Source organism: Polypterus senegalus, chromosome 18 (assembly GCF_016835505.1).
Source record: "Polypterus senegalus isolate Bchr_013 chromosome 18, ASM1683550v1, whole genome shotgun sequence".
NCBI lineage: Eukaryota > Metazoa > Chordata > Cladistia > Polypteriformes > Polypteridae > Polypterus > Polypterus senegalus.
Window position 1 is genome coordinate 57,407,104 of NC_053171.1, and position 27,815 is coordinate 57,434,918.

General features: G+C 37.8%; 1 protein-coding gene across 6 annotated transcripts in view; it reads left to right on the top strand.

Moving 5' to 3' along the window:
* The window catches only part of LOC120519111 (butyrophilin subfamily 1 member A1-like), a 130,373-nt gene that overhangs the window by 15,693 nt on the left and 86,865 nt on the right, over positions 1 to 27,815 (top strand). For 2 of the 6 annotated variants that reach the window (XR_005631386.1, XM_039742220.1), the window contains exons 1-5: positions 296 to 396; positions 5,205 to 5,323; positions 9,622 to 9,722; positions 20,657 to 21,004; positions 21,085 to 21,363. Coding sequence is in view for 5 of the 6 variants with exons in the window: in XM_039742220.1 (XP_039598154.1) it covers positions 9,653 to 9,722; positions 20,657 to 21,004; positions 21,085 to 21,363 (697 nt within the window). In the remaining variant the exon portion in view is untranslated. Of the gene's footprint in view, positions 1 to 14; positions 119 to 295; positions 397 to 1,371; positions 1,536 to 5,204; positions 5,324 to 9,621; positions 9,723 to 20,656; positions 21,005 to 21,084; positions 21,364 to 27,815 lie in introns of those variants that run through there. The other 4 variants (XM_039742216.1, XM_039742215.1, XM_039742219.1 and 1 more) reach the window with 4 other exon arrangements.

Below are 27,815 nucleotides of genomic sequence, written 5' to 3' on the forward strand. Positions count from 1 at the left end.
ACTTTAAGTAATGCTGCAGGTTGATTATGACTGGGAACAGAATAAAGATGTCAGAATGGTTTAAGAAGTCACGCGTGTGAAACTGATTCAGTTCAGAATGTCTAATTCGTGCATTAAGGTAATATCAAGCAATGACAAAATATAACAAGTCTGTGAATAAATTAACAAGTTATGTGTTTTGGCGTACACTTTATGTGAATGTTATACCGATTTACAGGTTTTATTACGCTTGGACGCGATTTCAATTTTCAGATAAAATAAGGGCTTTTTAGGGATAAAAGAACGTTTATCTCAGGCAGCAAAGCAAAGCAAAAGTGAAAGCGAGCAATGGGCGTGACGTATTTAGTTTCAAAGCCAGAGGCATTCGCAAGCGGTTTTTGTTAGAAAAAAAGGAACGTAAGTAACGTTTTTCATTTTCTAAAAAGCGTAGAATATGATATGTCACATAAATGATCGTATAGAGAATGTTTCGTTGACTGCAGTGTTCTTTATTCAATTCGGCCCTGACTCCGAGTCGACGTACAACGGCAAGATCTGATTTTCACACGGATCTCTATTTTTCATTAAACCGGAATAATGTTAATCAATCGAATTGCTGTTGTCTAATCTCAAAAGATAAGAACAAAAGCCTTACACTGCAGTATAAAAATATCAGACTGACTGTTGGTAGCACTGCGGAATTGCTCACTGATCGTGCTATTCGTTTTCCGGAAGCTGTATTTAAAACGACCTTCGCTGCAATGTACTTTACTTACTGCACAGTTTAGGGCCAAGTCCCGATGACTGTTGTTTTTCCGTTAAATTCTATTGTAAACTCGAAATATTGATTTTTCGATAACTTTTTTTTTATAATATTTGAAAACTCCATATATGTGTAACAAGTACTATACAATGAAATACATATAAAACTGTGCTTAAAGTAAATCGAATCAATGATAATGTATGTAGTAGATTCGTAAAATAAAGCGAAAATGTCCGGTATAACATCCAAGAGTTACAGTAGAGACATGCGATGAGGTTTGTTATAAATATCATCTAATTCTTTATACATACAAAATGGGCAAGTTAAAGCCCAGTATACATTAGCGAGTTTCCCTAGTGTGCATGTTAAAATAACAGTAAAAAAATTAAATAAATAGTTTACCATTGAAAGGGAATCAGATCAGGGATATTGTTATAATTTCTACAATTATATATTTATTTTTTTGTTTAAAATCCAGCACTTAAGACTTATATTGTAAATGAGAGTGTAATGATTAACAAATAAATCGACAGGTACTATTCTTTATTATTATGTTTTTTAACAGCATAAGCCTTTCTATGGCAGTTCAGTAGCGTGAGAATAATGTGGACATGACGTGATGTGTGAGAATTCACAGTTCTTAGCAGTGGTTTGTATTGACTTGAATTGCAATGAGAAAATCCAAGAATATTACATCTGAAAACCCGCTGCTTGATTTAACTAATGACTATCTGATGTCTAGTGTTCTTTTTTTCTGAATCTAAGTTTGGTGATGGGAGTCAAGAATCTGCTGGTAAGTTAAGTTTAAGTTCTGATTCTGTGATGTTCAAGACGTTGAGAGAAGTTGATTTTAGCATGGTGTCTGTGGAAAATCAACACTGATTTGCCATGTGTTACAGCTTTTGTCAGAAAATGGTGCAGTTGTTTAGCATTGTGTAGAGTTGCCGGGTGACTACATCCTAGGAAAAATACAAAAATTTACAATAAGCCTTTTATGAGATATCCGTGCTGAATGCTGAGACCTACGTATAACTTTTTTAAAAAAGTTGCATTGTGTTTGATATTCGGTCCAGTGTAGTCCGTGTAGTCCAGTACTTACCCCCCAAACCCTTCAGAAATGGTTTGATGTTTGTCCACCGATAAGTGCCATAGTTATTGTTTGATTTGATTGGGATTTTGTACTCTGCTCAGTTTAGCAATAGGGCTAGGCCTATTGGAAATTTTTTGCACGAGTAGTTTTTAACATGTATAATTTATTTAAATATAGATGTACAAAGAGGCACACATGTGCACACTCACACACAGAAAAGAAATGTATAAGTGAAGATAGCTGATATGATAGCGTAATATCCTGGATAAATAGAAAGAAGTGAGAACACACAAGCACACATACACTAAGACCTGTGGACAGAGGCTTTAAGCCACCAAGGCACCTGTCTATATGTGCAGCTTGTTTACTTCATTTGACCCAATGTGTTTAGTGTTAAATTATTTAAGTTGTTCATTGATTCGGTTTCCTGTTCATTTTAATCTTCATGTACAGTATTTGTATACACAATACATATATAAATGAATATACTTGATTGTACCTAATTGTACTGTGCAATCAGTTGTATTGTGTCATAAAATTTTATGTTGAATGTCACTAAAGTAAAACTTAAATGGACCATTTCATACCTTTTTTATTTTATTTCATTTTTGTCTTTAGTCAGTTTGTCTTTAGTCAGTTTTGTCAGTTTTGAAAGTTGTCCACTTCCCTTCTCCTCCTACCTCTTAATCTAGGAATCAAACGAGTTGCTCCTATCACAACTCCTCTAGAACTATTATTTTTATTTATTTATTTGTAATTTGGAGACCAAAACTGCACAAGAAATCCTAGATGAAGCAATACAAGTCGGTGGTACACCAAACATATAACTGCCCTTAATTTGTCCTTGACACAGAGTTAATTTTGTGTAACTCAACATTAAATTGTTGTTTTTGCTTGTTTCTGTATACTGACTGGAAGTGAGTAATGATGACTTCATTGCCACTATTAAGTTGTTCTTATAATCTGCATTTTCAAGCTTTTCAACTCTCATCTCAATTAAATTTTTCTGTATAAAAAAATTATTTGTTCATATTCCACTTACTTTGTCCATGTCCTCCTGTAATGATTTTGCTGACTCTAGAATGTCTAGTAGTCCCTATAGGCTATGGTCATTTACACATTTTATCAACTAGTTAGCTACATTTTTATCAAGATCTTTAAGTTAAATTCAAAAGAGAAGCAAGAAATTCAGCACAGATATACAGTATGTACTATTTCTTACTTCCACTACTATTTATTTTTTAATAATCATTACAAAATTTCTCATTACATGACATTACAGCTGCTCACCCTACTGGTTTGCTATTGTATTGGATCAAATAAATTTCTGAGCACAGAACAACAATATTAGTACATTTTTACAATGTGAAATTAACATTCTATGCTACTCTTTTTTACCTTTCATTTGAAAAATGGAACATTAAACAGAATACAGATTAATCAAACAAACCAGATTAACATAGCAAATGCAACAAAATGTTTTAAGATCAATCATAAAAAGGAACTCAACATTCAGTTGTCATCCAAAAAGTAAAGACAGCAATATCAACAGAGAGACTCATCATACATAGTTCTTTTTCTGCAAGTAGAGCAAGGCCAGGGAAATACCTTATGCTACACAGGATGCTGCTGCTATGCAAGCGGTGTACTGACTATACTTGGGCCTGGAGGTTTAAAAAGATGTTAAAAATAAAAATTATTTGCATTCTGATGTTGTTGCGAAGGCGCAAAAAAAAAAAGTAATTCGACACAGAAGATTGTATGTGAGACCTTTAAATGTATTGTGTCATTATGATGGGTAATATGTGACAGTTGTATTGCCTATGCGAGAAATGGATGAAGTAAAGCACCATCAAGACATTCACATGTCAGCATTTAAGTTTGATGATTTGCTTCACTGTATCGAACCATTCATCAAACATCGAAGCACGCAGATTGATCCTGCCATTGAGCCTGCCATCACGTGTGGAGAGCAAAAATCAATGCTGATGTCACATACCAAAACTTGAACACACACTCTACCCGTATATTTACTGGTACTGCAACTCGTGCACGTGTCACGTTGATTTCTAATGACGTGCTCAGGACACACGTCAAAAGAACGCTGAGAACATGAGGCAGCCATGATGCGTGCACATAAGCATTCTGAGTGTGATAACCAGTACTTAAAAAAACAATCATGGGCTCAGGACTCTTCTTTTAGTATTACATTAATGAGTTCTTAACACGTTTTGAAAACAATTTGAGCGGATCCTTGTAAAATAATTAGATTTCTTTCCAGTTTGTGATAATATAATGCATAGCTTTGCCACTGAGTTGCAGAAGGTAGTTCTGATTCTTCCAATTGAGCGACATAAATCTATGTGCTAGCAGTGTGCTCACGATGTTATAGCTGATTTTTCACATTTTACTTTAATCCAATCAGGGTTTGCCAAAAATAGTGCTCGTAAAGCATTAGAAGTGATTTTAAATATAAGGCTCTCTGAAAAGCATACAAAAAGTTTTGCCCAATATTAATGTATGTAAGTGTAGGGCATTCTCAAAAGATGTGGGCTAGTGATGCACCTGCTGGATGACAAGGCTCACAGATTGGATTTTTGGTCTTGTTATATTTTAGACAATTTTAAATGAGATGCATGTGATCAATAACACATTGTTAATTGAATGATGGAAAGCATGAAGCATATTAATTTCCTTATTTTTCTGTTTTTTTTTTCTGATATCCAAATTTTCCCTTTTCTTTCTGGGAAAGCAGCAAAGTATGATAGAAGTCACAGACATGGCTGACAGATTGTGCTATTTTGCTTCCCTTGCTTGTTGCACATATAGCAGCAACATATGATAAGGCAGTAAAAAATGCAGAATATTGCTTTTTACATATATTGACAAACAACCTTAATCTCAGTGCACCATAGTCTAGACCGAGCAATGGCACACAAGACAGGCTGACATTTGGGCAATATCCTTAAAGAAATAGGCCCACTTATTACACACAGTTCACATACAACTCCTCAGTCAAACACATTACATTTAAGACATTAAATACACTAACATAAAACACGCATTTCATTTCCTGCTACTTGTGGAATATTCTTAAAAGGATGAGCTTACTTTCCGCAAACAGATCACAAACAAGGCAACACATAAAGATGATACTCGTTTGTCATTAACACACCAACAAGAAATCCTATTTTCTATGCACATATGTGTATGTTTTGTTATGTAACATGTCTTATGTTTAAAACTATTCACAGTCTCTTCAAAAGAAGTGGTAATGTCATCATAATGCAAACAACTTAAAACTAGTAATATTTTAGCCTTCATTGTTTTTGTAAGTGTCCAGTAATTAAATGCCTGCACTTTTCTCCACAGGAACTGCCCAGGATGAAAATAGCAGTCCACTAGCTGATTGAATTTTGTTTCTTTATGCTGTTTTCCTGCAAGTTTTTGTCGGCACCTGTTTGTCAGCACCCCTTTGTCTAGTATCTTTGGTGAGTACCACTGAATTATTCCCAAAATCTGAAACTCTTGCAGATTGTTGTTTGGACTTGTAATATTATGTCAAGCTGCTTGAAAAACAAATATGGTCTGCAGTAATTCAGTGCATTTGTTAATACCCTAAAAAACTGTAATTTATTAATCAAGCACAATATTCCCTTTTAACTCCCATGCTGATTTTCCACTATCACACTTAAGATGTATCTGTATCTCAGTTTTATAAATATTTCCAATAATTCTCATTAGTTCCATCCATCCATCCATTTTCTAACCTGCTGAATCCGAACACAGGGTCACGGGGGTCTTAATTCCAAGTGTATGAAAAATTAACTTACATACTAAACGCTAATGTTCAAAAGTTTGGAATCAGCAAGAAATGTTAGCATTTTTGTTTAGACATTGAAGCTTTACAATCAAATGTGAAAAATAAATCATAAATTAGTATTTTAAATCAGTAGTGGCCATTTGCAGCATTAGTACTTTCTTTGCAGTATTTAAAAATATATTTTATGATACTTCAGTAAAAAAGTATCAGTTTCTGTCAAAAATATGAACATTTCCGAGTGATTCCAAACTTTTGAATGCTAGAGTGCTTGCTTTATTGGCTTTGAAACTAATAAAGTTGTGTATTGACACGTACCTCTCTGAAAACAAATATTTTGTTCATGCCTGCATAAAATATAAATTGCAAAAACATTGGCATTTGCGAATAATAAAGTGCATACACTAAACAAAATCCTAAAAGACATGCTTAAATTGCAATCTTCTGCTCTCTTACCCCATCTTGATATATAACTTAACATTATGTTAGGTTATAGTGGTAGAAAAGGTCCAGAGAGGAGCTTCTTGGCTGATTCTGGGACTATAAGGGATGAGTTATGAGAAAAGATTTTAAGAGGAGATTACACATTGAGGGCATTTTTCATCAATCTTCACCTGAGGGGTTGGCGGTACCCCAAAATAAAGCCTTATTAAAAAAAAATACAGGACAGTCAAAATTTCACTTACACCTGTCACATAACATCTTAAATGTTATAGAATCTGTGCTTGTATCAAATTTAAACAATCCTTTACTTAGAAACTGCTGATAAATTAGGAAAAAAATAAACACAGTAATGTTTTTTAATTTTTGTTATCTGACAAACTTGTTCCTGGGGGAAATTTGGCATTTTACAGAAGCACTTTTAAATAAATAAATAAACACTCACTTTGGTCTGAACACACACCAGAATGACTATAAAGCAAGAAAATTAAAAAGATAGAAAACTTCTGACTTGGCTAGCACAGTCACAGTGAGACATTATGCATGCATATTGCTGCTGGAATAGCGCTGGAGGAATGTTTCTTGACAAACTTCTGTGAAATGCCCAGTTACTCACTCTAACCTGAATGTGGCTTGGTAAAATCAAACTGATTTAAATTTATCTTGGGTCATAGGGTGGACTTTGTGTTACAAAAGCTGACCACCAATGAATGCTCTGCTTGAATGTAACTGCATGGAATGTAGTGAAGGGGAATAATGAACACAGGTATTTTGGACCTCACAAACAGGAGAGAAGCTTGACTGTCTGCTGTCTCATGTTCTACGTGTCACAATAGAATGAAAACAGAATAAAAGGGCTGAGATGGCTGTTAAACTTGCTGCAGTTGTTAACCCTTCATACTGCGCCGACACCGTTAGGCAGCATGGTACTGGCAGTCAGAATAAGTGGTGAGCACCACTTTGCTAGAAGATTGGCACTCATTCAGTAGATGACATATAGGTAACATGAGTAGCGATTTTCAGTTGTTTAAATTGACGAGATCTGCTGATGAGATCAGTGACAGTGGTTGGCAAATTTGACCTACCCAGTTACTACAAGTCACATAATGTGACATCGACTTAAGATAAAATTACGGAGGGCAAAAAGGAGTGTTGCCAATGTAGCCTCACTAATTCAATCGTGCATTTATCAGAAAAAATGTTTTTGTATACAAAACTATAGACCTTTCTTCCTGTGATGTGAAATTTACTGGTGGGGAAACAATATATCATTACTTATCATCATCATTATTGCTTGTTGCAAATTTTCCAGGACTCTTTGAATGCCACACATTTGCAATAAATTATATAATTAATTGAACACCAGCTAGAATAAAAGCATGTTTTAATCAACAAACCAGCCATATTAAATAAACTCAGTCTTTCATCACTATTGCTAAAAAACTAAATTTTAAGTTTGGAAATTTTAAAGTAACTTAATCAAAATCACTGTATATTGAATTATTTTAAGTTCTTGTTCAGACGGTATACTTATTTTTTACTTACAGTGGTGTGAAAAACTATTTGCCCCCTTCCTGATTTCTTATTCTTTTGCATGTTTGTCACACAAAATGATTCTGATCATCAAACACATTTAACCATTAGTCAAATATAACACAAGTAAACACAAAATGCAGTTTTTAAATGAAGGTTTTTATTATTTAGGGAGAAAAAAAATCCAAACCTACATGGCCCTGTGTGAAAAGTAATTGCCCCCTGTTAAAAATCACCTAACTGTGGTGTATCACACCTGAGTTCAATTTCCGTAGCCACCCCCAGGCCTGATTACTGCCACACCTGTTTCAATCAAGAAATCACTTAAATAGGAGCTGCCTGACAGAGAAGTAGACCAAAAGCACCTCAAAAGCTAGACATCATGCCAAGATCCAAAGAAATTCAGGAACAAATGAGAACAGAAGTAATTGAGATCTATCAGTCTGGTAAAGGTTATAAAGCCATTTCTAAAGCTTTGGGACTCCAGCGAACCACAGTGAGAGCCATTATCCACAAATGGCAAAAACATGGAACAGTGGTGAACCTTCCCAGGAGTGGCCGGCCGACCAAAATTACCCCAAGAGCGCAGAGACGACTCATCCGAGAGGTCACAAAAGACCCCAGGACAACGTCTAAAGAACTGCAGGCCTCACTTGCCTCAATTAAGGTCAGTGTTCACGACTCCACCATAAGATAGAGACTGGGCAAAACGGCCTGCATGGCAGATTTCCAAGGCAAAACCACTGTTAAGAAAAAGAACATTAGGGCTCGTCTCAATTTTTCTAAGAAACATCTCAATGATTGCCAAGACTTTTGGGAAAATACCTTGTGGACTGATGAGACAAAAGTTGAACTTTGTGGAAGGCAAATGTCCCGTTACATCTGGCGTAAAAGGAACACAGCATTTCAGAAAAAGAACATCATACCAACGGTAAAATATGATGGTGGTAGTGTGATGGTCTGGGGTTGTTTTGCTGCTTCAGGACCTGGAAGGCTTGCTGTGATAGATGGAACCATGAATTCTACTGTCTACCAAAAAATCCTGAAGGAGAATGTCCGGCCATCTGTTCGTCAACTCAAGCTGAAGCGATCTTGGGTGCTGCAACAGGACAATGACCCAAAACACACCAGCAAATCCACCTCTGAATGGCTGAAGAAAAACAAAATGAAGACTTTGGAGTGGCCTAGTCAAAGTCCTGACCTGAATCCAATTGAGATGCTATGGCATGACCTTAAAAAGGCGGTTCATGCTAGAAAACCCTCAAATAAAGCTGAATTACAACAATTCTGCAAAGACGAGTGGGCCAAAATTCCTCCAGAGCTGTAAAAGACTCATTGCAAGTTATCGCAAACGCTTGATTGCAGTTATTGCTGCTAAGGGTGGCCCAACCAGTTATTAGGTTCAGGGGCAATTACTTTTTCACACAGGGCCAAGTAGGTTTGGATTTTTTTTTCTCCCTAAATAATAAAAACCATCATTTAAAAACTGCATTTCGTGTTTACTTGTGTTATATTTGACTAATGGTTAAATGTGTTTGATGATCAGAAACATTTTGTGTGACTAACATGCAAAAGAATAAGAAATCAGGAAGGGGGCAAATAGTTTTTCACACCAGTGTAGCTGTCTGTGCATTTGGAAAATCTATCTCTAGAAAAGGGGGTCTTCATTTCTATTGTTCCCCTCTTTGCACTCACAGTGTTAAAAGCATCCTGAATGTTTTCATTAATTGATGTCATTCTTCTTAACATTTCTGCACCCAAAACCTTGTTCCTTGGGTGTCAGCTTGTGTTGTGTTTCTTTTGTCAAGTGGCTTTATTGTCGTGGTTGCATTTTTTGCTTTCATCAGCTGTATAGAGTTATTAGGTACAATCTAGACTCAAAAATGTTATATTATTCATTATTATTTGGTGACACATACAAAATTTTGTATTACTGATTTATGTTAAACCACCAGTAAATTTCAAAATAACCTTTCTCTATTATTTGCTTTTTAGGAAAAAAATCTTAGAAAATCTATTTAGAAAGATGAAGACTTATTTATCTGTGACATTTTTTATATTTATGGCTGTTGTGCAGTTGTACAGACCAGAGACAGGTAAGACTGAGCATTACCTTCTTTTTATTCTTTTATGAAGTATTTCTCTTTCTCTAAACATTCTGAGCAGTAGAATTCTAAAAAAAAAAATAGATAAAGACAAAGGCAGTCCCATTAAAAAAAACAGAAGTTTGCACTTTGCGAGATGTCTTTCTTTAATGGCCACACTTACTTCGCAAAAAAAAAAAAAATAGAAACTGGTTTGTTATATGCTTAATGTAATTTCAGGCATAATGAATAATTTAAAAAAAGTTTCAGCAAAAAGAAAGATAAAATAATTTTGGGCCTGGTGAAGATACAACTGTGGGGTCAGGGAATAACAAACATTATGTTAGCAGGAGCTGTGTTAAGTTTGCATATACTGTATTCCTTATGTCCAAGAGAGTTTTTCTCCATGAACTCTGCATTTCCTCCTAAACCTCAAAAGACTTTTGTGTTATATTAAATGTCCACCCTTAATGTACTCCTGGAGGGAGTGTGTGGTTGCCCTAAAATTTCTCTGGTGGTATCCAATGGTGGTTCTTGCCACGCACTTGATTCTCCTGGGATAGGATTTAGCTCCTATCGTCATGAATTCATATACTGTAGGTAGGTTATATAATGAATGGATAGGTGGATGGATGACCAGATGGACACTAGCCCGTGTTTTTGCAGAAAATGTTGTTTTCACACATTAGAACTTAAGAACCGTCTAGACGAGAACAGGTTATTCAGCCAAACAAAGCTCAGTCCTATCCACTTAATTCATCAAGTCTAGTTTTGAAAGTTCCTGAAGTCCAACTGTCTACCACACTGCATGGTAACTTATTCCAGCTGTCTGTGGTTCTTTGTGTAAAGAAAAACCTCTAACATCCATCCATCCATCCATTTTCTAACCCGCTGAATCCGAACACAGGGTCACGGGGACTGCTGGAGCCAATCCCAGCCAACACAGGGCACAAGGCAGGAACCAATCCAGGGCAGGGTGCCAACCCACCGCAGACCTCTAACATTCGTGCAAAATTTACCCTTAACAAGTTTTCAACCATAATATCGTTTGCTGTACTTTGATTATATCCTTTTGTTGCTTGCTGATTGTTCAGTAAAACATCTGTACTTGCCATGTGTTGCTCAATGTTACCCTTAATAATTCCTTCCATTAATTTACTTGTGGTGCATGTTATGTTTACTGGCCAATAGTTGCTTGGATCTGCCTGGTCACCCTTTTATATAACGGGATCATATAATATTCCTTCAGAATTATCCCAATGTGCAGTGACTTCCTAAAAATATGTGAGAACGGTTTATATATGTACTTGCTAACTTAAGAAGTCAAGGATAAATATTATCTCGTACTGGTGAGTTGTTTGATTTCAGCCTATTTAATGTAAGTAGTACTTCTCCCTCTACAATTTCCAAATCCCTCAGTACATCCTTAGTAGTCCCTTTTTACCTCTGGGAGGTTATCTACTTCATTACTTGTGAAGACCTCAGAAAATTGTGAGTTTGAGAATCTGTTTCACTGTCTGTATTTTTTAATTCTCCTCTACTATTCCTGATGCACCTCACCTCCTTCTTCACAGTTCTATTACTACTAAAATACAAAAAGTATAGTTTTGGGCCATCTTTGGTCTTACCTGCTATATTATTTTCAAACTACCTTTTTTGCGTCCCTAATATCCTTCTTAGTGGTTGCCCTCATGCTGTCATACCCCATATAATCCACACTGGAGTTATTAGTCTCATATGCTATATACAGCTGTTGTATTCCTTTGCTGCTTCATTTTCAACTCTGTTTTAACCCAGTGTGGAGTTTTTTTTTTTTACATTTGCCTCTAACCTACAGAGAAAACTTGGGGGTTGGTGGCAGGATTGGCATTCTAGCCACTGTGAAAAACCTCTCACTGTTCGGGTCCCAGTCCAGGTGGTTGATCGTGTGGTTGATGCGGCAATGTTCTATCAGCGTACTCATATGTTGCTAAACTCTGTACTAATTCCAAATTTTGGTATGTACTTGTCCTGAATTATTTGTAAAACATTTTAAAACCTGTTCCACTGCTCTTCAGCTGTCTCCAAACTAAAAGTCTAGCCCAACCCATTCTCCTTAGACTTTGCTACATCTGCTCAAAATTTGCCAAATACTAAAGTTTAAATTAACAGTTTTAGTTTTTTTCATACACTTTCTTCCAAAACACTGATAATAGTATTATATTATGGTCACTTGACCCTAGTGGTTCAATCACCTCTACACCCTCAATTCTATCCTGATTATTACAAAATACTTAATCCAGAAATGCTTCACTCTGTGTTGGTGCTTTAACGTACTGTGTTAAAAAGCAGTCACTTATTGCTTCTAACAACTCCTGCTCTTGTGCTCCACTGTTTACAAGATTAGCGCAGTTAATATTTGGGTAGCTAATATCCCCCTGTAAACTTGAATTTTTAATATTACTATAAAGATGTGCATTGAAATTACTGTCTGCATTGTGCAGTTTATAATACACTCTTAAAATAAGTTCTCTTTCCCTAATGTTTGCAAGACTAATCCAGATGTACTCACTAAGATGGGGCTCATCATCTAAATGAAGAGGATTTGTGTTTAAATTCTGTTTGACATAAACAGCAACCCCACATCCCTTTTGGTTTGTCTATCCATCCTAATAAACGTGTATCCCTCTATGTTATACTCATATCCATTCTTGCTATTTAGCCAGGTTTCTGTTATTGCTATAACATCATAAATATCCTCAACATACAACTCCAAAGGTAATATTTGAAGATAGATTATCAAATGAGGGTGTAACAACAGGGATAAATAGGGAAGAGGTAAGAGGCATTAGAAAGAATGAAGAATGGCAATGCAACAGAACTAGATGGGATACCAGCTGAAGCATGATGAGAGAGTTTGAGGAAATAAGGAATAGATTTGTTATGGGGGCTGATATTGAAGATCTGTTGTGAAGAGAAAATGCCAGATCAGTGGTGACATATGATTTCACCTACTGTATATATAACGAGAAGGGGGGCAGTCAGGATTGTGTAAATTATAGCGGTTTAAAGCTGATGTCACATAGGATGAAAATATGAGTAAAGTTAATTGATAAAAGGCTGAGAAGGGAGATAATAGAAGGGGAAGAACAATTTGGATGTATACCTGGAAAAGGTACAACAAATGCAGTCACTTTAAAATAGATTATGGAAAAATGTAAGAGAGCAACATAAAGGACTGCACATAGCATTTTTAGATACAGTATAGGGATGGCATATGATAGAGTTCCATGGCATGAAATGTGGAGAATATGATAGAGAAGGGAGTACTGGAGAAGTATGAAAGGATAGTTAAAGATATAAATGAGGGTGCCTGCACAAGTGAGAAATAGTGTAGGAGCAACAGGTAGATTTGCAGTTAAGTCTGGGTTACATCAAGTATCATCATTAAATCCATATGTTTCTACTCTAATTATGGATGTTATTGTTATGGGAACAGATCAAGCCCCATGGTGCATGCTATTGGCTGATGTTATTGTGCAATGTACCTTAAAGAATATAAATAGATGGACACTGCTTTATTTGTCCCCAGCGGATAAGAGCTTTGGAGGATAGAGGCTTTAAGAGTAGTAGGAAATAGACAAAATATCTTAAGGGACTTGTCCTTAAGATTCAAGGGACAACAAAGTTTGTCAAGAATAACAAAGATTGATCAGATCAGTAATGTGGAAATCAGAGGTATAGTTAAAATTACTTAAATCTCTAAGAGTATAGAGGAAAGAAGGTTAATGTGGTATGGGCATGTATTGAGAAGGAAGGTAAACAATCAAAGGAGATGAATCATGGATATGCAGATGTCAGGATGGAAGAGAAGAGGACGATCAAAGAGAAAGTGGATGGACTGTGTGATGGATCTAAGGGAGAAAGGATTATAGGGCAAGGAAGTGTTCAACAGACGAAAATGGAGGAGGCTGGTTAAATATAGCGATCCAACATTTCAGTAAGAAAAGTTTTAGAAGAAGACAATTAGGTCATAGCAAATGTTGTATTAGTTCTAAATGTAACATGTTTGCATCTGTTTTTCAGTACTCCCACTGTCATCTAAACCAGGTACGTCAAACTCACTACCATTGGTGGGCCGCTTCGACTGCCATACTGTATGTTCGTCAGTGGGCCGCACTGTAACAAATTCAATACAATACAATACAGTTTATTTTTGTATAGCCCAAAATCACACAGGAAGTGCCGCAATGGGCTTTAACAGGCCCTGCCTGTTGACAGCCCCCCAGCCTTGACTCTCTGAGAAGACAAGGAAAAACTCCCAAAAAACCTTGTAGGGAAAAATGGAAGAAACCTTGGGAAAGGCAGTTCAAAGAGAGACCCCTTTGCAGGTAGGTTGGGCGTGCAGTGGGTGTCAAAAGAAGGGGGTCAATACAATACAATACACAGAACAGAACAACTCCTTAATACAGCATAAAAATAAAAATTTTAGAAGTACGGAGCAGAATTTAACAGTAGATGATATCACATAATAAGATTTGGATATTTTTAGAGTCCTGGAGACCTCATCCATCAAGCTGCCTCCCCCATTTGGCCATTCCACGGCTGAAACAGTGCTGCCAGCCAATCCAATGAAAGGACCCTCTTTCCCATGATTCCTGTGATCCTCCATCAGGGATGACTTTACCATAGGCAGGCAAACAACTTGGCAGGTGGGCGTGGCACCAATTGCCACATTTGAGTACCGAGAAAGAAACAGAATAGGTGAGGGTTAGTATTCAATTATAACTATCATGTTACTTATGTTTTAGTGCTAATGACTAACAACAGAGATGCAGTATGTACAGTTAATCAGCAGCTCTAGTCAGGATATGCTAAACTGAAGTAGTGAGTCTTCAGCCGGGATTTAAAGGCTGAGACGAAGGGCATCTCTTATAGAAGCAGGAAGACCATTCCACAGTTTAGGGGCCCTGTAACTAAAAGCTCGACCTCCCACTGTTATTTTATTAATCCTTGGAATCATAAGCAGACCGGCATCTTGAGATCTTAATGTGCTCAGGTTTGTAAGTCATGATAAGTTCAGACAAGTAAGCGGACCTTGGCCATTTAATGCTTTATATGTTAAAAGGAGGATTTTGAAATCTGCCCTAAACTTAACCGGGAGCCAGTGTAAGGATTTAAGAACTGGAGTTATGTGTTCATATTTTCTTGTTCTTGTAATAATTCTTGCAGCGCATTTTGGATTAACTGGAGGCTGTATAGAGAACAGTTTGAACAGCCAGTGAACACCGCATTGCAGTAGTCAATCCTACTAGAGATAAATGCATGAATTAATTTCTCAGAATCCTGTTTATTTAGAAAGCGCCTTAATTTCCTAACATTTTTAAGATGGAAGAAACATGTTTTGGACAACTTTGTAATATGTGCTTTAAATGACATGCTAGAATCAAAGATAACTCCTAGATTGCGGGCTGATTCAGTAAAATTAATTGGGATTCCAACTGAGTTAAATGGTGACAAAATATTGCTGTGATCAGCGTCATTCCCTCAACAATTAACATCTCTGTTTTATCTGTATTTAAAGACAAGTAGTTCTCATTCATCCATTCCTTTAATTCACTAACACAACTAATTAAAGACAACATCGAGAAACTTCATTTGATTTAAATGAAAGGTATAACTGGGTGTCATCTGCATACAGTGAAAATTAACATTATGTTTCCTAATGAGAGATCCCAGTGGAAGCATGTAAAGTGAAAACAGTAAAGGTCCCAGTACTGAGCCCTGCGGGACACCATATTGAACTTCTGTGTATAATGATGGAGTACTGTCAGCACATTTCTGTACATATTGGAATCGATTTGATAAATAAGAACTAAACCAAGAGAGCACGGGGCCTGTAAGCCCAACATCGTTTTCTAGCCTGTGCAGTAAAATAGAATGGTCAATGGTGTCAAATGCTGCACTTAAGTCCAACAACATAATTACAGTGGAGTTTCCTTCATCAGAGGATATCAGAATGTCATTTACAACCCGTGTTAGTGCGTTTCTGTACTATGACCAGTCGAAAACCAGACTGGAATTTCTCAAATAAATTGTAATGCGTAAGGTGTGACTGAAGCTGACTGGCGACTACTTTTCTAGTATTTTAGAGAGAAATGGTAAATTTGAAATAGGCCTATAGTTATTTAGTATGTGTGGGTCTAGGTCTGACTTTTTAAGTAAAGGTTTAATGACTGACACTTTTAGTGCATCAGGTACTGTGCCATGCAATAATGAACTATTGATAATGTTTAGAATAGGCTGCAAGAACATCCATTGCACTTTTTACTAGTTTTGTTGGCACTGGATCTAGGGAACAAGTAGTGGGCTTCATTTTAGAAATTAAAGTTAAGACTTCCTGCTCAGTTACAGGATTAAAATTATTAAAGTGCTGAATGCAATGTGAGACAGGGTCTGCTAAGCTAGTATTTGGTTTGTACTGTGATGCAGAGATCTGGGATCTTATATTTTTAATTTTCTCATTGAAGAAGTTCATAAAGTCTGTACTGCTAATATCTGTTGGTATTTTGCACTGTTGATCTGAATTCCCATTTGTTAATTTAGCCACTGTTCTAAACAGTACCCGAGGATTTTTATTATTGCTATCTATTAATGTAGAATAGTATTCTGAGCGAGCTTTAAAGAGGGCTTTTTTATATTTATTAACACTCTCTGCCCATGCAATTTGAAAGACATGTAGCTTTGTTGTTCTCCATCTGCGCTCCAGTTTTTGATGCTCTAATTTAAGAGCGTGAGTGTTTTCATTAAACCAGGGAGAGTTTCTATGTGCTTTAAAAAATGTAACACTTAAAGTTTAAAGAAAAGCAATTTATTTCCATACACTCTCTGTACAACAGCGTACAATTAGAGTCTTAGCCTCTTAGCCAGGTCCTTATATTATTATATCTCTCTATTATAAAAAGAAATCCTGTCCTGGAAAGCAAAACATCTTCTCGGAAGATATCTAAAAGACCCGCGAGAGGAAAGAGATTTGCCACGGTGCATCTCACGGGAACATAAAACGAGATTCTTGCAAGACACTGCCTACTTACAAGCAATAGTAGGAAAAAGGAAAGCGGCTATAAAGGCTTTAAAAAGATTGAAGGGCAGCGCGACGGCAGCCCTTCATCCCCCCCAAACCCCTGTGAACGAGCGAGTGAGTAAGCGAGCAAGCAGCGTTATACGTCCTGCAAGAAAGAATTTAACCATGCCTGGGGCTGTAAATAAAAGGGACAACTATTGTTTTTAGAACGTCACATGAGACCAGCCAGTGAGCCATCATTTAAACCAGGTCCACAGGCATCTAACCTAGCAGTTGCTGGATTGCATCTGTCAGACAAGCATCATGTGCTCCCAGCTCTTAAAACAATGACAAGAAACAAGCAAAACGTGCAGCTCGCCAACAGCAGGAAGGCAGCGGATGATGTGAAGGCATATCCTTAGCTTACTTTCAGACGCACCTCCACTTCACGACGCGTATATTGCCTGCCTAAGGTGAAGTCATCCCTGATGGAGGCTCGTAGGAATCGTGGGAAAGAGGTGTCCTTTCATTGGATTAGTGCTGTTTCAGCTGTGGAATGGCCAAATGGGGGAGGCAGCTTGATGAATGAGGTATCCAGGACTTAAAACAAATCCAAAGCATATTATATGATATCATCTAATGTAAAATTCTACTCCATACTTCTAGAATTTTTATTTTTATACTGTATTGAGCATATATTCTGTTCTATATATTGTACTGTATTGTATTGACCCCCTTCTTTTTGACACGCACTGCACGCCCAACCGACCTGGAAAGGGGTCTCTCTTTGAACTGCCTTTCCCAAGATTTCTTCACTTTTTTTCCCTACAAGGGTTTTTTTTTTTTTTGGGAGTTTTTTTCAGGTCTTCTTAAAGGGTCAAGGCTGGGGGGCTGTCAGGAGGCAGGGCCTATTAAAGCCAATTGTGGCACTTTTTGTGTGCTTTTGGGCTATACAAAAAATAAATTGTATTGTATTGTATATCCGGTAAACCAAACATGGGGGTGGGTGAGCGAAGTGAGCAGGGGGCGGAGCCCCCTAGTTATATTCATTATATTATATTCATTGCTTATATAGGAGTCTTACAGCGTGAGATCTATTTCTTTTGTCCCAACACTTTGCATCTCTTGTTAGTAACCAGTTCGTCAATATCAGGCTTGAAATCTTTTGCAGCCCTAACTTTTATGAGGAATGAAAGGTGCTCGACAGTACGTCTTGAGCGATGTAGGGTTTCATTAACGTAAACAATTGCTCACAAAGGTAAGTGCTTCCGAACATAGACAGTACTCTCAATGCCAACTTACGGATCTGCACATACGAGGGTGGCAGGTAAGCATACAAGCCTGGCACACCAACTGCATTGTATTTTGCCTTCAGAATAGAATCTGACTACAGTTCAATCAATTCCATTTGGATATTTTCAGGCGCATTCTCAACGTTGTAAGAGAACAGCGCAAAGTCCCGTTCGTGTGAACTGAAATCACGAAAATGCTCACTGAATTTATTGCTCAGTAATTCATGTTGGAAAACAAATCCTACATAAATCTAATTTTACTTTACTAAGTTTACTTCAAAGTTTATATTGTAAAATAAGACAATATGCAAAAGGCCACCTGACCTACACTAATTTTACAAACTCAAAATCACAAAAATATGTTAATAAACAACTAACCAACTTCTCGCGTCCACTTCAGATCTTCAGCTGTAGTCTGCACTAACTGTTTGTTACAATACTAGCACAAAATTATATAAAACTAGAGAAAAAAATGTGACAATATGCAAGCTATTACTGCTCGTTATGGTCAGTTCTGCTCAGTGGCCAGTCTCAGCAGCCCAGCCAGTAGTGTAACCTAGCAGGGACAGCTCTAGGCTCGTTGGCGGCTCTGGGCAGAGAAAGAATCGGTGGCCCCTTCGTCCGCCAATGTCAATATGGTATTGGACACTGCATAGCCGCCTTGTGCTCATGACACGCTTCTATATGTGCTTGTCCGTAACTTGAAAACCAAGTGGTGGCCCATGATATTCTCATTACGGCAGAACGTTATAATACTACATATAGCTTACTGCTCCAACTCTAGCGACATTAGTAAATACAGCATACTAATTAACAAGAAACACAATGTTTTTCGGCCACATTACCGTCAGCTGTGTCGTTATTTTCTCTTTCTGTTTTATATTTAATATATATGTGCACAGTTTGCACATGCCTAAGGCCGCGCCTGCTGCCTGCTGCTGCAGCCTAGCACTTCAGTTGTGACATTGCGGCTCATTAACTTTGGCCAAGGCTCGTGGCTATACTAGCAGATGACGTTTCCGGTACCATAATGCCATGGGAAAACGCCCTTTTGTCAAAAGGCAGAAGTAAGAAAAGTCAATAAGTAATGCCGAAGATGTAGAATGATTCAATCACAAGTGATAGTACTCATTTCGTACAAGTTCAGTGCTAACTAGGATCTGTCATGCAGGCCGCACAGATTTCTGTTGCGGGCTGCAAGTGGCCTGGGGGCCGCGTGTTTGACATGCCTGATGTAAACTATTATGTGATAGATGGCAGGGTCTGTAACTATGATCAATAAATGTATAAATACACATATTTATTATCTTAACATCTAGCTGTGTTACCCATCTAAGATGAATTGAAATCAACAGAGACCTCAGCAATAACATTTGCAGTGCACCATACAGTGCATATACCTCTGTTAAATGCTATTTGGTATGGATTTCGTAGAAACAGTGTTAATGTTTGTGATACAACATCAATTGGAATGACAGATTCAATGCATTTTATAACTTAAAATGTTTGGGATATATCATCTTTTAGAATAACAGAGACATAACAAACAGCCCGACACACAGACACTTATCCTTTTATTAAGGTGGATGTGAGTGGGCCATGAATAGAAGTTTGAGTTTGATTACTATTTGCTGATTGCAAGAAACAAAAAAAAACCAAACAAACAAACAAAAAAAAGCTTCAGTATGACTATGTGAGAGTTTGAAATTACTCACTGTTTTTGCCTCTTGAATTTATTTTTCACTAAAAGGGTCTAAGTGAAGCCAGCAGAGCGCTGACAGTTTGAAAAATTACAGTGGAAAGGAAAAAAAATGTTAATACTTACTGTATGATTTAACTGACCCTGTTAGTTGTTTGACCAGAAGTCTGCTATTGACTAATATTAATGTAAAAATCACACAGAGCAGAGTGTGTCTGTTGTATTAAAAATCCTCCAAAGTGAGGTGTGTCAAATCAAGGTTCAAGTCCATATGATTAAACGGGTGTCTAAAATCAAGATGCTTACCAGCTGAACTGTGAGTTCCAAATTGAAAAACTATCTGTAGTCTTCAGTCACATAACAAACCTCTATACTAAATTTCACTTCAATTAACTGATAGTCAGGAGATAAAAAAGAGTTTGTAAAAGAGGGTCTTATGTACTGTTTAGATGTGAGCATTGCTCCTAGATTGAACTGGGCAGTTTGTAGCTGCCATAACCGCCTGTAATACGCTAGTTAGTGTGGGTTCAGCTGTGGCATTATGGAAGTTTAATCTTTTTCAGAGCATTTCACCTGTGTTGTCTGTACTGTACTTCCTTCTTTTTGATAGGTTGACAAGCGGTCAGTGCAATTCCTGCACCAGCAACTATCCTAATCCTTTCTCCCTCTGTCTCTTATTTAGTGCAGTATTCTTATCTCCTTCTTCTGTTTTGTCTCACTAACTTTACAGATCAAATATTACGCTTCTTGTATGTGTGATCTATTTGAGAAGCTGTTTTTTGTTCCTTATAGGTGAAATGATCGTGGTGTGTATGGTGAGCTATTATTGTTACAAGATATATGTTTTTATATAATTATGTAATATAACAGGGGAATGAGTACTTACCTATATTATACATTTCTCCTGTTTTAGACAGATTTTCATTGGTAGTTTCATCACCGTCCATTTTTGGTCACGTTGGAGAGGACATCGTTCTGCCATGTGCTTTGTCATCCAACATCAGTGCAGAGGGAATGGAGATCAGATGGCTGAAGCAGGAGAAGGAGTATTCAGTACTTATATTTGTGTCACAGGATCATAATGAAAATGAACTAAACAAAGGTTACCAGGAAAGGACTGAGCTCTTCAAACCAGGTCTGCAGGAAGGCGATGTGTCTCTGCTTCTGAAAAGTGTCAAAATCTCTGATCGAGGCAACTATACCTGCTCTGTTATTACCTCAGACTGGTTTTCAGATGCTTCCCTTAGCCTGGAGGTCATTGGTATGTAAAAATTTTGCTTCAGCTGTTTCAGCTTGTAAAACAAATCACTAAGCTAATGTAGAGTCATCTTGTGTTTACAGTCACTGGCAACACACCACTCATATCATTAAATGGACACAAGGGTGTCGGAATTGAACTGTCCTGCATATCTGTCGGATGGCACCCTATACCTCAGGTACAGTGGTTAGATGTCGCAGATACAGATATTTCTGCTCGTTCAAACACTGAATTGGTGATGGACCAGGATGAACTGTACAATGTAAAGAGTAACCTTGAGGTTTCTCAGAAGGACAGTGATGGAATTGTCTGTCGTGTCAGAGGAGTGCAAAGACAGCCTGAATCGTATATAGAAATCAGAGGTGAGTAAGCTTTAAAGGTACCTTTAGAATTTGTTTCTTTGTAATTTGTGACATTTTATTAATACATCATGAAAGAAAATTGAAATGTTTTACAGACACTGGATAAATAAATCGAAATGGAAAATAAAATGTTTAATGGCATAATATTTCATGACCAGCATGAATCTAGTATACGGGGTTTAATTCCACATACTGCTGATATCTGTGTGGAACATGCAAATTCTCTATGTATTCCAGTATGTCTCCCACTTACAGAAATATGTATGAATTAGATTAATTGTTGATTCTCGATTGGTTTAGTACGAATGTGGGTGTGTGTGAGTGGGCAATGCAAAGGACAGACACCCTGTCCAGGACTCATTCCTCTGTGCTTAGTGATGCTGGGCAAGGCTTCTGCCTTCTGTATCCCTGAAATATGTAAAGCAGGTTTGAGATTTTAAATTATCTTTCTGTCTAAATGAACAGCTTTAATTAGCTCTTTACAGCTAATGAATCCTGCATGTAATGTTTTTGTCATTCATTTTCGGGGTGGAATCTTTAACACTAGAATTACCAGAGCCTACGAAAAAACTCGTAGATCCGTCCCACCTTAAACCGCTTCTTAAAACCGTTCTCACCTCTCCTCCAGCGTCTTTTGTTAATCTAAATGTGCTGATAAAGAAAAGCTCCAAGTAGCCGGCTATTCCATCCCCCACCGACTTAGAATGCGCACAAACTTCTCCCAGCTCGATTGATTATCTGGGAGTGAAGTGGAGTTTTAGAGTGGAAATAATAGATCATTATTTGGAATACACGCATTTCACATGTGTTCCGTTTCTACAGTAATCCGTGTAAACACATTTTTAAAACAGAAACGTTTTTCATATTGTAGTAGTAAATGACAAAATGTAGGCATAAACTATATAATGTATGAAGCCTGAAGTCCAAATATCAAAGAAACACTTTCACAAAAGGTACAAATATAACAGAACAAGTATGATTTTATTCAAAAATATAACTGCAGAAAAAAGCCGCCTTAGAATGCCACATTGACACACATTTACTACAATTGTCAAGGTAGCGTAATGGTATTAGCTGCTGACTAGTAATCAAAAGGTCATGAGTTTGATCGAGCATGACTCGGTTTTGAGAAGTAAACTGCTCTTATTCTTACTATTTTAGAATAAAAACATACATTTGATTTCAGTGTGTAACAGCCAGTGTAATTTATGATACTAGTAAACGTTAGTTTTTTTTTATTCACTTTTCACTCTCTCAGTCGTGTTCAGGATCCTTCCCTACCCTAAAATACCCCAAGTGACAGTGCTGTTTTTTACATAAAGATGCGCTATAGCTCTGCAGCGTACTTGTGACTGCATTCTCGTACCAATGCTTGCGAAGTGAAGTGCCTGCGTGCATTTTTCGTGGCATTACACGTCTATTTTTTGAGCATGCCCGTGTCGCTCAAACACAAGAACATATGTTGGTGTACAAGTATAACAAAACAAGTGCACTTTTATTCTAGACTATAAGTGAAGAAAAAATAAAGCAAGTTACAGTAGGCGGTTGATACAACAGCTTGCGTGGTGCAATGCTAAGAACTGCTGATTTCTGACCCGTGCTATATAAAATCATCACATTCAAATATTAACAATTCCCACAAACCCTTCCTACATTTACGACATGTGTACTTGTTGCAGTGTACACATCTCTCTGTGCTATGGTTCCTATTACACTGAATGAGCACCTGACATTGTACTTTCTTCCCTATATAAATAACATTCGAGCTATAGTGCGTCTCCAAATAAATAACATTCGAGCTATGGGGGGATCGTGAACGCGACTGAGAGAATGGAACTGAATTAAAAAAAAAAAAGCTAACCTTTACAATTATCATGCATTTACACTGGCTCTTACAGACTGACTGAAATCAAATGTGTGTTTTTATTCTAAAATAGTACAGTACACGCAATATTATTTGAAAACGAACAGCGTCAGATCGGGCGCATATTCAAATCCAATCTGACGCTGTTCTTTTTCAAATCATATTGCACTAGTGTGATGATGTTTTTACATATATTGTCTCTTTCATTCATCTTGCGGTTTGTAATCAGTGACCGTGTGTTTTTTCCCCCGATCTTGCCAGTTCGCACATGTTGCTGTATGGTGGTGTTTCTTTTGTACTCCAGGACACGCAGAGGACAGAATAGTACAGAGCAGTAAGTTCAGCGCTATATGCAATCAGACAGACAGGCAGAGAAGGCACTAGATATATAAATAAACAGGGAAGGCACTGTATAATAGATATATAAAAAACAGCTAAGGGGATAGATATATACTGTAGATAGATAGGAAGGAAAGGCACTATATGACAGGCAGACAGGGAAGCTCCTATATAATAATAAAATTACTGTTATTACTATGTAGATAGACAGGGAGTTCAGGCAGGCAGAAAGGCGAAGGTTAAAAATAAATACATTTTCTCCCCAGCAGGGAATCGAACTCGGATCTCTTGAGATACAGCAAGTCTGCTGCGCTCTAAGTGACAAAATCTTACCAGTACACCATGGAAGCTGTTGTAAAACTTTTGAACCTTTTATGAAAATGTTTATTTGATCTTTGGCCTTCAGACTTCACACGTTTTATAAATTATACCTACATTTTGTAACATTTATTACTAAAATATGAAAAAGTTTCTGTTTTAACATTGTGTTTACACAGATTACTGTAGAAATGGAACACACATGAAATGCATGTTTTCCAAATAATAATCTATTATTTCCACTCTAAAACTCCACTTCACTCCCAGATAATCGAGGCATGAGCTGGGAGAAGTTCGTGCACGTTCTAAGTCGGTGGGGGGATGGAATAGCCGGCTGCTTGCAGTTTGTTTTTATCGGCACATTTACAGGACAAAGGAGGCTGGCGGAGAGGTGAGAATGGTTTTAAGAAGCGATTTAAGGGGAGACGGATCTACGAGTTTTTAGGCTCTGGTAATTCTAGTGTTAAATAGTAACATTTTATTATATAAGCTTTGATTTTAATAACACATTTTTCATACAGTGCTGCCGCATTGTAATTTGATTTGCAACCTCATAGATGTCCAAGTTTGAATCTTAGAGCTGGCATTGCTTGTGTCAATACTGTGCATTCTTCTGTGTTTCTATGGCTTTTCCTGTGGATACTCTGGTTGTCCTCCTACATCTCCAACATATGTGTATTCTGCAGTCTAACAGAAAAGTGTGTGTGCTGTCTTTTAACCAGGGCATGTTTCTATGTGTTTTAATCACTTTTGTTTTACAGTGAGCCACTGTATCCAAGACCTTTTAAAGTCACTATATATATATATATATATATATATATATTGTGAACGCTGGCCCACACACACACAGACGGACATCTTATGTTCACCCAACACACCTTTTATTTACAATATTTACAAATCTTCTACTTCACGTGCACCCCCAGTGCCTTCAGCACAGATCCCCCAAAGTCCAGGCCACACAGTCCTTCATGCCTCTCTCTTGGCCGCCTCCAGTCCTCTCTCCAGCTCTGTCCACTTCCACCCGACTTCCGCTCGCCACTGAAGGGAAGCGGCCCCTTAAATAGGAACCCTCCGGGTGTCCCCTGTCTTCTTCCCTCCAGCACTTCCTGGTGTGGCGGAAGTGCTGGGCTCCAGGTTGTTCAGGCACCAGGGCGCCGCCTGGCGGTGGCCACGGGTCCCTACAGGGCTGGGCTTCCAAGCCCTTTACCCGTGGCCCCCAGCATAACCAGGGCGGTCGCCCCCTCGCGGTCTGGAGGAGGTACAAGCCCTCCTCTGGTCCTCCTGGGCGTCCTGGCCGGGCTCCAGCCCCGGTTGGATGCCACAATATATATATATATATATAGTGGTAGCCGGCCCAGACACAGACAGGTAGACATGGTTTTAATTCACCTGCACACGTTTATTTACAATTGCTAATATTTACAAGTGCGCACAAAACCCCAGAACTCCCCCAAAGTCCAGGCCTCAACAACATGCCTCACTCTCTTCAGGCCGCCTCCTTTCCTCTCCTCCCGAGATTCCGTCCTTCTCTGCTTCCAGCTCAAGCTCCCGAATGGAAGGAAGCGGCCCATTTTATAATCACCCGGATGTGCTCCAGGTGCCTCCCGATAATCTTCCGCCGGCACTCCCCAGTGTGGCGGAAGTACCAGCTGCACATCCGGAAGTACTCCGGGTGCTCCTGGTCTTCTTCTCCCCAGCATTTCCGGGTGTGGCGGAAGTGCTAAGGGCCAGGGCTCCTCCAGCATTGGGCTATAACCACTATAGAGTTGAGCTTCCAAGCTCCGTTCCCGTGGTCCTCCAAGCCCTCCTCCGGTTCTCCTGGGCATCCCGGCTGGGTACCACCCCCAGCCACTCGCCACTATATATATATATATATATATATATATATATATATATATATATGTATATGTGTATATATATATATAAGTATATGTGTATATATGTATGTATATGTACATATGTATGTGCAGTTGTGCTTGAAAGTTTGTGAACCCTTTAGAATTTTCTATATTTCTGCATAAATATGACCTAAAACATCATCAGATTTTCTCTCAAGTCCTAAAAGTAGATAAAGAGAAACCAGTTAAACAAATGAGACAAAAATATTATACAAAGTACTTGGTTATTTATTTATTGAGGAAAATGATTGACTATTACATATTTGTGAGTGGCAAAAGTATGTGAACCTTTGCTTTCAGTATCTGGTGTGACCCCACCTTTGCAACAATAACTGCAACTAAACGTTTCTGGTAACTTTTGATCATTCCTGCACACCATCTTAGAGGAATTTTAGCCCATTCCTCTGTATAGAACAGCTTCAACTCTGGGATGTTGGTGGGTTTCCTCATATTAACTGCTCGCCTCAGGTCCTTCCAAAACATTTCGATTGGATTAAGGTCAGGACTTTGACTTGGCCATTCCAAAACCTTAACTTTATTCTTCTTTAACCATTCTTTGTTAGAATGACTTGTGTGCTTAGGCTTGTTGTCTTGCTGCATGACCCACCTTCTCTTGAGATTCATTTGATGGACAGATGACCTGACATTTTCCTTTAGAATTCTCTGATATGTTTCAGAATTCATTTCTCCATCAATGAAGGCAAGCCGTCCTGGACCAGATGCAGCAAAACAGGCCCAAACCATGATACTACCACCACCATGCTTCACAGATTGGACGAGATTCTTATGCTGGAATGCAGTGTTTTCCTTTCTTCAAACATAGCACTTTTCATTTAAACCAAAAAGTTCTATTTTGGTTTCATCAGTCCAAAAAACATTCTTCCAATAGCCTTCTGGTTTGTCCACGTGATCTTTAGCAAACTGTAGACAAGCAGCAATGTATTTTTTGGAGATCAGTGGCTTTCTCCTTGCAACCCTGCCATGCACACCATTGTTGTTCAGTGTTCTCCTGATGGTGGACTCATGAACATGAACATTAGCCAATGTGAGAGAGGCCTTCAGTTGCTTAGAAGTTACCCTGGGGTCCTTTGTGACCTCGCCGACAATTACATGCCTTGCTTTTGGAGTGATCTTTGTTGGCCGACCACTCCTGGGGAGGGTAACAATGGTCTTGAATTTCTTCCATTTGTACACACTGTCTGACTGTGGACTGGTGGAGTCCAAACTCTTTAGAGATGGTTTTGTAACCTTTTCCATCCTGATGAGCATCAACAACTCATTTTCTGAGGTCCTCAGAAATCTCCTTTGTTCATGCCATGATACACTTCCACAAACATGTGTTGTGAAGAGCAGACTTTGATAGATCCCTGTTCTTTAAATAACAGAGGGTGCCCACTCACACCTGATTGTCATCCCATTGATTGAAAACACCTGACTTGAATTTCACCTTCAAACTAACTGCTAATCCTAGAGGTTCACATACTTTTGCCACTCACAAATATGTAATATTCGATCATTTTCCTCAATAAATAAATGAACAAGTATAATATTTTTGTCTCACTTGTTTAACTGGTTTCTTTTTATCTACTTTTAGGACTTGAGTGAAAATCTGATGATGTTTTAGGTCATATTTATGCAGAAATATAGAAAACTCTAAAGGGTTCACAAACTTTCAAGCACAGCTGTATATATATGTATATGTATTTATGTGTATATATATGTATATATGTGTATATATATATATACAGTATATATGTATATATATGTGTGTACAGTATGTATATATATATGTATATATGTATATATATCATATATCCAAATCATATTATGTGATATCATCTACTGTTAAATTCTGCTCTGTACTTGTAATATTTTTATTTTACTTGTTTCGCAGACGGGGACATGTCAGAATGACATTTAATTTCGAACACTGTGGCCTCACAGTACCCCGGCCCACTGGTAGCCCAAATATTTAGCCTCTCTCAACCCAAAGAAACATTTCTTGGGATTGATTCAAAGCCCAGCCTCTC